At 42.3% G+C, this 13,862-nt stretch overlaps 1 protein-coding gene across 2 annotated transcripts in view; it reads right to left on the bottom strand.

The window, feature by feature from the left end:
* The window catches only part of LOC132914052 (nucleolar protein 4-like), a 96,532-nt gene that overhangs the window by 25,879 nt on the left and 56,791 nt on the right, over positions 1 to 13,862 (bottom strand). For both annotated transcript variants that reach the window (XM_060972843.1, XM_060972844.1), the window contains exons 2-3: positions 8,592 to 8,646; positions 529 to 762 (exon numbers count right to left, since the gene is read on the bottom strand). In XM_060972843.1, coding sequence (XP_060828826.1) covers positions 529 to 762; positions 8,592 to 8,646 — 289 coding nt within the window. The remainder of the gene's footprint in view (positions 1 to 528; positions 763 to 8,591; positions 8,647 to 13,862) is intronic.

The raw sequence follows: 13,862 nt of genomic DNA, 5'->3' as shown, positions 1-13,862 counted from the left end.
TTAAACGCTTGCCTTTCCTCCCGCCCCCGTCCCCCTCCCTCTCGCAAGCGAATCAATACGATTCAAACAGATATCCAAATTACAAAGAAAAAAGAAAGAAGAAACACTCCATACCAACCACAAAGTACATATAACAACTACTAATGTCAACGAAATATTGCAACAATATTACCAACCAAACAAGATATACTATACGAAAATACCAACTTCCTATATTCATGCTGATAAACAACACACGTTATCAAATTCTCGAAGTCCTTTTTAGTCTTCCCATCGAGAAAGAAAAGCGAAAGGAAAAAAAAATATATCGACCCCGGTTGAAAAACTTCAAATGTCTACCGACGTCGCAGCAACCGATCTTTCAAGCAAATAAAAAAACCTCTGTACTGTTTCGTTACTCGCGATCCACGGTCACATGGAAGAAACGATCGTCTTAATTCTTTGTTAAAAAAAAAAAAAAAAAAAAAAACGTGGAAACTGCGGGAAGCTCGCGGTCGGTCGTTCGCGGTCGATGAAATAAGGTGTTACCTGTAAGTGTGGAGTTGTTAATGGTGTTGTTTGCCGTGGAAATGGCCGATTGGCTGGTGACAGGTGTGCCAACGGTGGTGGCCGTGGTTGTCGAGGAGTTATTTGGCGAGAGGGCCGCGTTGGCGGCCTGAGCCTGTGCCTGGGCCTGGGCCTGAGCCTGAGCCTGCTGTTGAAGATTATAATTCCAAGCGAGCAGCATCAGCTTCAGCTTATCCGCGTCTTTCATGAGCGCGCCTGCCGAAATTAAAAGTGCCAATTGGTCTCAGGGCATGATTAACACGGTGAATGGTGCCGATGGAGGGGTGAGAGTCGGATTTTTCGCGCCCACTTCCGGCCCGGCCGAGGCCAGACCGGAGACCGGACCTTTCTGGTAGTGCGACTTGCATATAACATACATAATATATTGGGATTGTTAGATTGTGACGTGGTGCTTGAACGATCGAGATCGTTAAGGATCGTGATACTGTAGTTTCTATGATCGTTTAATACTCGATGGAGAATTTTAACATGGTGATTTATTCGATGCTTTGATTTGCGTTTCACATCGAGTTTAATTATTTGGGTAACCTTTGGGAAATATCGTATAGTTCGTTTTGTCTTTCCTTTTTGGTCTTTCGCGGAGGAATATCCGTGAAAATCGTAATATCTAAAGACTCTTGTACTTTTCTTTACTAATGGATAATAAAAATTGCCCTAAGGTCGACGTTATCTTCTAGCGTCTGAACGAAGATCGAAAAAGTTAAGAGCAGAGAAAATTTTCAATGAATTACTTTCGATGAAAATAAACGAGCTAATGATCGCGTAATCGATAACTCCTTCGTTTCGTATATTCCTGATAACGGTTATCGACAGTCACGCATGCTTGTAACTCTTGTTAAAAATATCATTTGTTTTGTAATCTCTATGAAAATAACACAAATTACTTCGTATCGTTTACACAAATTACTTATTTATAAATACAACGTCGAATCTTTGGCAAATATATTTTAGCGTTAGTAGCCTCGAATTAAAACGTTAGTTAAATTACATCCATGCTCGTTAAAGTAATTCCCTGCGTTTCTCTAAAATACTTTGGAATATGAAAAATTATAAACCACGTACGTAAACTTTCTTCGCGCTAACAACGATTATCGCCACTTCAGCATGTATTAAATTGCTTGACTCGGGATACTTATACTCGAAAAGTATGTAGTCTCGGTATTATCATCCTATATAGAAGACTACTAATTGGTCATTCGCCGAATGTACATGCGCATAACAGACTTTCAAACTCACTTTCTTCGAACGCGAAACCTAACACGTCCGACGCTAATTTCTAATTTAAGATGGAAAATATTTCAGAAATATCCTCGATAATCATTTTTGCCAACTGCGTGATTAAAAGAACTCAATCTGCTATCATCGGAAGTAATCTCAACGATATGTTCCTGGTCAAAAAACAATTATAAAATTGTACGATTCGGAGAACTATTTTGTTTGCATAATAATCGACGCGTATAGCACCGTAAATAATGAAAATCCGATCAGCAGCGAAGGTGTTAAGCATTGAACAAAGTCTTTCTCGCGCGAGAATTCCTTAGTGGCATCTACGTCGATTCGTTTCTCGGTCGATCGACGTTCCCATCCCTTCGAACGGGTTCTGCGATGCAACAGGTCCAACCATCGAAATTCTCCGGCATTCGACGAATTCCCGAGCTCATTCGCGCGAAAATGCAGCTACGTTAACAGTTTCGTCACCGATCGCGCATGGATGCCGCGTTTTCAGGATTTTCGTTCGATCGCGTCAACAGGTACACACACGCGCGCACACACACACACACGTAGACGCACAAACGTTTCGAATCACGAACAAAGAACGGACATACTGTTTGGACGAACAGCGAAGGCGTTTCGTCGAATATTTTTACTCTCGGAACAATGCGTACCATTCCGAGCAATTTCATGCGTGACGTTTTTCGTTTTCCGCCTGGTCCTCCCTTTTTTAATTGGATTTGGGTGCAGTGCCGATTTGGAATTCGAGTTTCGTGACTCGTGAAATCGTTGATGGACGGCGGTAAAAGTTATCGATAATCTTGTAGAGTTTAATATAGACAAGTTTTTATGAGAAATTTCGTACGAACGATTCTAATAAGAAATTTTAGATACATAGAGCGGTCACCGTCGATCGGTAGTTCTCTCTCACAGGTCACGACGAGCCTTAAAAATGCTTAACTCTTGCTCTTTAATATGCTGTATGGAAACTCTGGAAGAAAAAGTGTCATGTAAGTGGTACAGATAGAAGAGAAAGCACAGCAGAAGCGTGGTAAACGCGACGCAGAAAGGCGACAGTGAGTTCGTCGAGTGTCAATTAAAACCTCATGCCCAATAAGTACGAGCCCCATCTCGATCGTGCACGCGCTTATCGATCTCTCGTCGTCTCGTACGAGTAAAGATTCCCTTACGCTCGAAGACAGATTGCGCTGCAACAAGTTACAACGAGAAATCATTCGTCGAAGCATTTTTGGCACAGCCAACCTCGTCGTTTTACCCAAGTCTGAAATCATATTTGGAAAATGGAATAACCGTAAAATAAGAATTAAAACACTTAGATTTAACCGAAATGGATATGTTAATGCCAGTACGAATATATTAAAACGAATTAAGTTCCAACACGTTAAATCTTCGAGAGTTAGACTATAAAATTCGCTAAATCGACGATCCACGTTTCGCGTATCGAATATATACATCATACTTCGTAATTACAATAAAATGTGATGATATAAATGTTTCAAATGCAATTCCGTTTAATTAATCAGCCCGAAATCAGATTAAATACAATTAATCCGGTTCTGCCTGCCATTGTAGATTTCACCGCGTTTCATTTATCTAAAAATCATTGTGTATAGAAACAAAATTGAATACAATCACGTACAACGACTGCGTATAATCAACCAATCGACAAGCTTTCGTTCGAAGCGTGTAAAACTTGGAACGTTACGTTATCACCGTGTAATTTAATTAAATTACACGGAACTGTCATTTTCCTATAATCTTTATAAGGAGAACGTCACGGTGACAGCTCACGGTTGATCGTTTCGGACAAGTCTATCGCCGCCGATGGATATCACTTTGAAAATTTGTTTACGTAAACGCCAAGTTCGCGCAACATCCTAATACTTGGAATTTGATCACCTTTTTGGTTGCCGCGTGTGTCGCGTCGGTTCGAGTCGCGTTCAAACTTGGAACACAGGAGGAAAGTTTGCATGTGGTTAACGAAGCCTGAAGAGAGCCTCGTAACACGAATCTCGAACAATAAGACTCGATGATCGCTCTCGACGGAACAAGCTTCGAAAAGAATTCGTTCGATACGAGTCGTTTGAAAATTGTGACTACAAATGTTTCATTTCCATATTGAAAGATTAATCGCGAGACCACTTGCGTACGAACGTTGAAAATTGGCGACGTAAATCTATTAGATCGCGATTTTTCACTCGTCGAATCACTTTCATAATGGTCCAAAGTAAATACGAAGGTAGAAGTAACGACGAGACGTAAACACTCGGTTACATCTATCACGTAACATCGCGTATAGCATCGCGTAGCGCGAGTCGAAGATCCTAGGAGATCGGGAACGTGCTACGTACAATTTCATCTGATCGAAATGCCGCGGCATCGTGATCGAAGGAGGACGCCACGGTGTCGGTGCGAAGATCCTCGTCTGATTAATCGGTCGATTCTCGGAACCGCGAGGCAGCGTCATCGCGCGTGAGACGCGAGTGTATCCCGTTCTTTTATGTAAGAGGCCGCGGTAACGAGATTACGAGGTTGAAGTGTCGGTACATGCTAATAAATACGTAGCTCGTTCGTGACGCGGATGAATCGGCTCGCTTTTACCAACGCGTTTTTGAAAAAGTTCCTCTTACACGCTCGAGCCTCCATCGTTCGAATCGATCGTTATTTCAATAAAATCGTTAGACACGCGTTTACAATGACGTCTATAAACTGATTAACGACTTGTATAGTAAAATTATGCATTTTTTTTTTTTTTTATGTTTTCGCATATTGACGTGGAGTATAGACCCTCATCGGAAAGTAGGAGCGGATGAAGAATTGTTTTCCTCGAAGAGGAATACTTGGAAGAAGAATTACAAATTACTGAAACGCAAAAAATAGCAGTCGCTTAAGCTCTCCACAAAATGATGTGAATTTTCTAGACGAACGAAGCTCAAGTATACCTATTCGTAGTACGATTAATGGAGCGTAGACGCGCATCTTGAAAAATTCTATTAAACCGAGCAATGTTCGTAGAAATAATTCCCGGAACAGTTTACAAACTGAAAAATATAGGAACCTATGAGCGAACGCACTCGATCTACGAGCAGAAGGCAGGGGAAACGGAAGAGTGGGGGCGAACGAGTGACAGTGGATTGCCTGTAGTCTATAGTCAGACACATTTTACACCGAATGCGATAATCGCTATAGAGAATGCATCGACAGTGACAGTGCAGCCACGGGTCACGTATAAGGCTTCGTTTTCGAGAAAATCGATTCAGATTTGTACAAGTACGCGTGCACTTAAGTGCAAGCTAAGTGCGGTTCTTCGTAGAAATATGTTTCTATTTTAATTTGTATCATTGCCAATGTAACGAACTGTAACAACGCCGTGCATGATCGTAAAAAATATTATCAATCTCGTTTCGATTCTACGGACATCTGGCTGTATGCCCCTAAGCAGAATTCATATTCTTGACCTACGATGACATATGTATATGCGATGAAAAATATTCTACTGCTGCATAATTATGAACACTCGTGCGCATTCAAAGAAGTCGGTATTTCTTTCAATAAAAATTACGCTATCGTTGATTCTTCGAGAAACTTCAGGCAGAATCGAAGAACACCGCGGATTATCGAATATCCAGAGATCTGCTTTTTGAAGGTTATTTTCATACTATTCGTTGGCAATCTTTACGCAGAAACGAAAAACGTATTTCAAAGAGAGTCTTACCAACGTGCCATGGTCATTTGAATTTCGACCAATTCGTTTGCAATGTTCAATTGTTTAAAATTCATTTAGTCCGAGCCTTTGCCGTTTTAAATACCCAATCTCGACCTCCTCGAAAATGAAGCCCTGTACGAAGAGAGATTATTCCAAAGTTTAGACTTAGTTTTCGCAGAAAAAAAGACCAGCCGATGCAAGATTGGGCTGTCGTTATTGCCGGATCCTGTATATTCATGCAACCTTTGAAGAACACGTTGAGAAAAAATTGCTTGAATTAATGGGAACTTCAAAGATTCGTATAGATTTGCATACATGATTCTTGGCATACGTTTCTGTGTATCCCTTTAGGTTGGATTAAAATTATCTCTTTCGTGCCCTGGGAAAAGTTTCTTCGCCTATGGTGAACTTTTAAAAAGAAATTTGGTTCCACTGTATCGCTTTGGTAGATCTTCGATGGTAGGCAACTACTGAGTCCTAGCGTAACAAGTTTCACAGCTGCCGACAACAATGGTAAAACTAACGTATCAAGATTTTTAATTCACCTCGCCCTAGCGACGAAAAATATTCGCCACGCCCCTTTTACCTAAAACCGCGATCGCACAGCTTAGAAATATCATTTACTCGGATTGTACGAAACTGACGCTTCGACCAACCACAGGCGCTAAACTCTCAAGAATACAACGTGTAAGCAAAGTCCGCCTGCTTTCGCATTAACGAGTTCGTAACACTCGCTACCTGAATTTCCTTTATACGATATAAAATCATAAATATTATAGAATAAAAGTTGTAATTTGTTAAAGAACGACACATCGTTGCCTGGCAAAGCGAGGATTGAAAAACAATTTCAATTATCACCTCCGTTTTTGCCATTAGTAGTAGAGAATATGGATATCCGATTCTAGAGAAAAACAGTCGGTATGAAATAAATTGCTGTTATTCAGGCATCATTACTCAATCGTTAATGACTTACAATTACTTAAAACGCAGAATCGTATTTATGCGTAATAATAAAATGTATAAACGATATAAAAACGATCTGCCGATTTGAAAGACACGTTGCTAATGACTCGTTGAGAAACCATGCTCTAAACGTTAAAACTTTTTCAAGTTGATGAATCAATCGCATAGAAGTGATATAAATTCAAAGACGATCGATGTGCATAATCGAAATTACTCTTCTTCGCTACTTTATCGCGTTTCTCTCTAATCCTTAACTATCGCTTCCAAGTTAATTTTATTCTCAACATTTAAATATATCTCCATCGCGCGTCAGCAGTTAAGGATTAATTAACCCATCCAGCAATAAAAAGGAACCAACTGAAACGAAACGAAAAAGAAGTGGAAAAGGAAAATACGACGAGCGAAACGTAGACAAAGTAAGTCGCAGTGCAAATCGAAGCACGTCGCCCGATGAGAATCGATATTGGCACCCCATGATCGGTCTCTGCCACGAAACCATGATCGGCTGAGTAGCTCGCTGCACTCCACATTTCCCTCCAGTTGCAGCGTCGATTCGTTCAAGCGGGAGAATTAGCAGTGACACGTAGAAGGGTACTCGAGTCGCGCCAGAACGAAAGCATACGGAGCGAGAGAGCGAGAGAGATTTATTAGCAGCCGGATAAAGTTGGCGGCTGACGGGGACGGTGTGACGTCTAAATCATTCAGTCCGTTCAATAATGCAGAAACGCGACGCCACCACCGTAGGATTTGGGTCAGATTCTCGAAACGGCCGCGACCTGACCCCGTCCAGGGGACAACGAACGTAAAATTGAGCGATTCCCCTGCTGGAGTTCGTCGATCTCCGAGCGGACGCCCGATCGCAGAAATAGTGAACGCGTTTTCATGAATGCGTTCAGGGGGGAGAGGGGGATTTTCTAAAATCATCATCTGTTACGAGAAGAAAAGGATAACTTTAGACTGATCGCATTTTGATCGATCGAATCTCACACTTGGTCGTATCTCGATAGAAATTTAATTCCGAAATTAAGCAATTAAAATTTCTCACGAAGAATTTCCAAAATAGGACGATACGACGGTCAAATCGAACGATCTTGTTCCTGAATTCTTCTGATTCAAAGATCCATCGCTTCGGCCTAACGCATCGCGATCGGTTTTATCGTGAACGACACCGACGTTCCATCTAGTCGAAAGAGTCAAGTGCCGTACGTCCAGATGCTCGCTTCCAGAAAATCCCACCTTTACGCAACTGTCTTGCGTCTTTTTTGGAAGACATTTGATCACGCAGAAAAATCGTACGACGGTCTAGGTGCGAGTATGGTCGCGGAGAATGTTCCAAAGGTTCGCGAGTATGGATGCATCGATGAATGGAAGTTTGGAAGAGTTGTACGTTCTTTTAGAAAGTTATGAATCCTTCCAAAATGGAATTGCGCAGCAAAGTGATTTAGCGAAAATAAACGAGTATTTGTTATATCGTTTCGTTGTATATTATGGCGTTTTTTAATATTTCGTCCGCGTGATTATGTTGCGATCATTTGAACAATTTTGTCTGGAACGCAATTGGTCAATGGTAAAAATGTGTACGAAAATAAAAAAAAAAAAAAATGGATCGGATATATTACGTATAGCGAAGAATTATCGTGCTTGGATTTAGGATGGTTATGTATCATTTGTAGATTGCTTCATACATATTTAATGTACAAGAAAGGGGACAAAATTACGTAAGGGTGAACAGTAGAGTCATAGGAGAAGGGAAACGCATTTAATTGGACATGAAACACATGCATTGAGATTCGCTGTATGATTCGAACGTTGCGATAAATGTATATTCTGATATTTTATGGAATCACGAAATTACTTTAAACGTATCGAATGCTACTTGAGATCGGTAATTATTTTCGAAACTTGCAAACTTCTATCCCGATTCGTCTATTCGTATTATAATTAAAGAATACGAACAAAAGGTTTATTCTCCTCTGTTAAATAATTTTTTCTACGACTTCGGGAACGCGTGTATAGCAAGAGCGTGACGTTAAAAACCTCGTCTCGCGTTCTGATCGCCTCTGACACGAATGGAAGAACAACAAGGTCCACGAGTGTACGGGTAATGAAAGGTTTTGCTTACTTGAGTAGTGATCCTCCTCGGATATGTCGGCTGGCTCCGGGGTCGAGATGTTTTCCTGCAACAAGATGCAAACGCGTCGTTAGCAGCGTGCACATTGCCACTTGTCGCGCGTAGTCGAACGATCTTCTCGCGCGAGCGCGAGAGGTGCAAAAGAGCTTTTCAACTTCCTCCCAAATAGTTTCCATGTGCTATTCTCACTGTCGGTAATCCTTAATAAGAAACGACGCGACGAAAACACACGCTATGCTACTTTTGAATATTCCACGAGACGCGTGCTACTTCGCAGGAAAAATGATATCGCCGTGTATTTATTATACGTGTCACGAGGTTCGAGTAACGCGAAGTGCAGTGTCTTTATAGCATTATATATTGGATTAGAGATTGTAATACGTAACGTTTTGTTAGGCGCGAGCGAAGAGAAGCGGTTTCAGTTTGTTTCGAAAGACATTTCAAAACGCGGTACATGATTGATTGAACATTAAACGAATGGAGCGATTTAATCGTCGTTTAATCGAAAATTGACAAGCTGCTACTGAAACGGGAGGAAGGATTACCATGGAATTTGTAGAGAAAAGGGGGATTTGGGAAGTTCGTTAAATAAATATTTAGAAAAATTCTAAATGATTTTAATTATATTTCACGTATAACTTTTAATTGAATTTATCGAAAGGCTCGCAGCGTTATAAATTTCGCATGGGGAAAAGCCGATACCTGCGATTAAAACTAGAAGAGATCAAGCTCGAACCTAAAACGCGTCGTCTCGGAAAAACACGAGGCGGCTAACGCGAATCCATAGAAACCGACAAAGTGGGACGACTTCCCGGGAACTCGATTATTGAAAAATTAAGAGGCCGCAACCTCAGACGAACCTCACGGTTCCGCGGTCGAACGTGCACGCTTGGTGTCCGACGCGTTTCATGGAATCGCGATTGTCTTCATCCGCGATTGCGCCACGTTGAAACACACCAACACAAGGCTTTCCGTACACCCACGGAACGGCCGTGGACTTTATTGTCCCGGATCGAGAGCTGGCTGTGGCGGCTTGTGGTTCGTCCGAACGCAAATTACTTACGCCTCGGCTAGGCTCGGTGACGCTACGTGCCGTGGGAGACAGAATCGTGGCACGTCGAGAATCTCCGATCGATAGCGTAAGACGGCGAGCCGCGGGAAAACCGAAACCCGCCTGCCACCCAACTATCCGGCGTTCATGTCACCAAGAATAGCCACAGCTTTTCGTCACGAAAGTTCCTACGTCCGATGGCAACAAGTTTTCGAACGTGCGTACTTTTTGCAAGTTTGACTACGGCTGCTTCGGACGTGATCCCTAACGATTTTAACGAAACTTCGTAGATAAGATTTTTCATCGCTTATTTGCGCTTGAAAATGTTGCATAAAGTAATTAAATATAAAACGAAGAATGTTCGTTGATGTATTATATCGTTAGACGCGGCTGCGATAAAAAAGAATCTTGTGCAATGTATTTTCATTCTTCGATTCTTCGTGATCCTGTCTGCGGCATCGCACGGCCGTTTAATCTCTCGATCAAGATTCAAATGTCATTCTCTACGAATAATAATCATATTCCCTGTGATATCTATATAATTATTATAATAACAGAATATACAGACACTAAAAGGTACGGATAATTTCCTCATTACTTAACGAGAATAGAAGGTTTCCAATTAACCACATTTAAAAGTCCTTAATAGCTGACTACCATCATCGTAACGCGTAAGTATTCCCAGATGTCTCGTCGTTGTTACAAGCAACGAGTTACGAACAGGACACACACGTCGTTTCCCTTTTTCTCGAATAATCGTAACGTGAAAAATTAATCAGTCTAATAACACATGCGATTGTCAGTTTAGGTAATTTCGAATAATTTTCTGCAGCGAATATCCCATAAACGATATCGCACTATCCAATCCTCGACCAAGAGCCGTCACGCGTTCATTCAAACACTGCCGTTCGCATTCGCACACTCTAGATCGAAGCGGCATTTCGATCGATTCTAGGATCACGAGGTCGTGGTATCCTCCCATGCCGAGTCCGCGTGGCAACGTTGGTCCTTTTCTCGTCACCCAGGGTTTCCCGTTGAAACGAACGGCGTTCGGTTTCGCAAGGCGTGTGCACGGTGTGCGCGCGGCTGGTCTGTCACACCGACCGAGCGCGGCTCTCCTATCTGTGTCAGGTCTCGTGTTGCAACTGCAGAAGGTCGACCGGTGTACGCGGAGAGCACGGCCAATTGATACCGGCCGCAATTTTGTCCGGCGGTGTAGGACGACCGGCACGACCGACTTGCACGCGCATACCGCGCTGTACCGGCGCAAAAACTGCCGCTGATGTAACCGAGAAATTCCGTACCGTGCGCGAGACCGTTCGGCGATTCGCTCCATCGAATCCGGCTACGAAAAAATCTGCCAGGTACTCTAAGTTTTATCGGATAATCGACCCGTGGCAGAACGGAACACGACCCGGTAGATATCGTCTTACGAACGAGCTTTTACCCCGACCTGATCTTGCGCGATGCGAACATGAAAAGCTTCGCGTGAATGGAACCGCGTGCATCGGTCTTTGCACGGATTTCAAGATGACTCGTAATTTACGTGTCTGAACGAGGCGTCCTATTATTTGAACTAAAAATGACAGATAACGAGGAAAAGCAAAGAACTCGTTTTATATCGGTACCATAAAGAGCGATTGCGAATGCTCGGAGAAGCATAGTAGGAAGTCACGATTTTAACTCGGCGATGTTCGAACTGCAGCTTCGTAACGTCATTTGACCACCCGCTTTAACACGATCTGTACCACGTGTACCGTTTTCGGTGCACGCGAACGTTTCCAACGTATGTAAAACAAGCGATGACATGCACCACAACGGTGGTACGTGTGACTTGAATGGAACGTCGTGCGGAAGAAGCGCGACGCGAAACGTGTTAGCCACCGTTGGTTTTAACCTTACTTCTCTGACTTTCTTCTCTTCCCGTATAAGTTTTCTATCGTTTCCTTCTCCGTTTTACCGAGATACTTTCCAACTTTCGAGTGTTTCGTTTCCTTGGCTTTATTAACCAGCGATTGAAAACTACGTAGCGCCTCGTCAGATGTCGCGTCTATCATATCTAATTGGCAAAAGCGGTCGAGCAGAGATCTTTGAAAAGATGTATTACATAAGCCTCTAATTAATCAACAAGTCCCGCTGATTATGTTGTGAATATTACCTTACTACCGGTGTAAAGATACACCTATATCCTTACAAACATCGAGACCAAGATCGCAGTCATCTATCAAGATCCTTTAAAAGATCTTTACGTCTCGTGTGCATACAGTCATATTTCAAATTCATTAATCTTGAAGCGTAGATGGGATCGTACGAGCCGAATGAAGAACGAATGAAACAATTAAAAGGCACACGTAAGCGGCCATAGAAATCTCGCGGCCGTCTGGCGAATTGATAGTCCAGATCACGAATAAAAGGTGAATCCATTAACCCATTTGCCGGATACCCGCCGCGATAAATCTCTCCGCCTACTGGTATCGCGTGAATTGTGCAATCCTCTCGAGCTCGAGGAAAAAAAGGGAAAAACGGAAGAAATAAGAAGAAAAAAAAAGAGGATCATTGACACGAATAGCTTCCTTTGAAAAACGACAGGTCGGTGATTTGCCATTCTCGTTTCTCCGATCCTGAGAAATCGCAACACCCACCACCGATCGTTTCTCCCGTCGTTCCGCCAAGAACAACGAGACACCGTCCTCTCGAGGGTCTACCGTTACAATCCTCCCGCGCATTCCTCTCGTAATCGCACGATCGAACGATCCGATAGCTGGCTACCGAGACCTCTGCGTTTAATAATCGGTGGAATTTATTGGCTAACAGCTCGTATCTTCGTTCTCCGACTACAGCTTCGACTTTGCACGGCACGGGTTATTTTAAGAATCTTTCATTAAGAATTTAATATAACTCTGTTCCGGCTAATCATTGGTGCGCGCTTGCGAGGCGCCACTTTTGTTGCCGGTTCCGCGTCGCGCTTCGTCCATATCGCGAGAATTTCGCGACAGTGTTTCTGGTTTTCCACAGATTCAACAGCTGTCTGTAAAAAGAATGACCTACGTATCTAGCTAATGTAAAGGGGGAAGAATCACGAACACGAGGAAATTGCGAGTTTATCGATTTCGAAAAGAGATAATAATTATCTGCTGTTCACCTTTTTATATCTTTAAATAATTTATCGATGAACAGGATGTAAAAAAATACTATTATCGTGGAAATATCAATAAGATGAAGTCATTGTATTGTATTCGAAATGGAGAAGCCGATAATCATCCTATTGCTATTTCACCCCTCTCGAAAACCAGTCTACCAATCGAATATCGTAAGCTGAAGAATCTGTAGCGATCTGTGTCGAATTTTTAGGCGATCCGTTCGTTATCAGCGATAAACATAACCGGTTACGCCGATCGATCGATCGGACAGCTTTAATACGGGTAATTCATTTTAGAATTTTAATTAATTCAATCTCTTACGACCTGTCCCGCCTTCCACGATCCTTGTCGCAATTAAAATTCGCCGACATCCGGGAAGCACGAGTCGGGCAAATTTTTAGCAGACAACCGGCACGTCAGTCCGAATTGCTTGTTTTTACTCAGATTAGAATCGACGCACCAAAAAATCGAGCAACTTGTCGCTATCGATTTGTTAGAGTATTTCCTTCGAACAGACAGGCACCGATCTCCGATCGACGTGGACGACTGTGTTAATTGTTTCAGCGTATAGAGAAATAACGTAAAACGTTGCATTTTCTTGGAACTTACGCTACGTAATCGCAAACAATAGAATAATTGAAGAAAACGTGAAAGTAAAGAAGGCTGTTACTAGAGTTTTATGCAGAAACAATGTTGTTTATCGACAAATTAAAGCAAGACGTATCTGTTACGTGTGCTTTATATAACTTTGCAACATTTTTATCGCAATGTTTCGACGATCTGTTGTCAGTTAGCGATAACGAGAATCTTATATTTTAAGAAAGGATGTAAGTTCGTTATGTAGTTTCCATGAAAAGGTTGCGAAGTGTCGGAATCCAGAAAGTGACAAATGACGGAAATAACAATTTTCGGAAACGTCTTTTTGAAATCGAAGACGGAACGCACATGTTCGAGCACGAGGGAATGATCACACATGCCAGTGGCACATGCCAGTTACAGCCTAATTTGGAAACCTGATCGTGTAAGATACATTCTATATCGCGCATGAAACGCTAAAGACTGTGTCGATTA

Source organism: Bombus pascuorum, chromosome 14 (genome assembly GCF_905332965.1).
Source record: "Bombus pascuorum chromosome 14, iyBomPasc1.1, whole genome shotgun sequence".
Taxonomy (NCBI): Eukaryota; Metazoa; Arthropoda; class Insecta; order Hymenoptera; family Apidae; genus Bombus; species Bombus pascuorum.
Note: the sequence above shows the minus strand (reverse complement) of the source record. Positions and strands in the feature narration are given on the sequence as shown.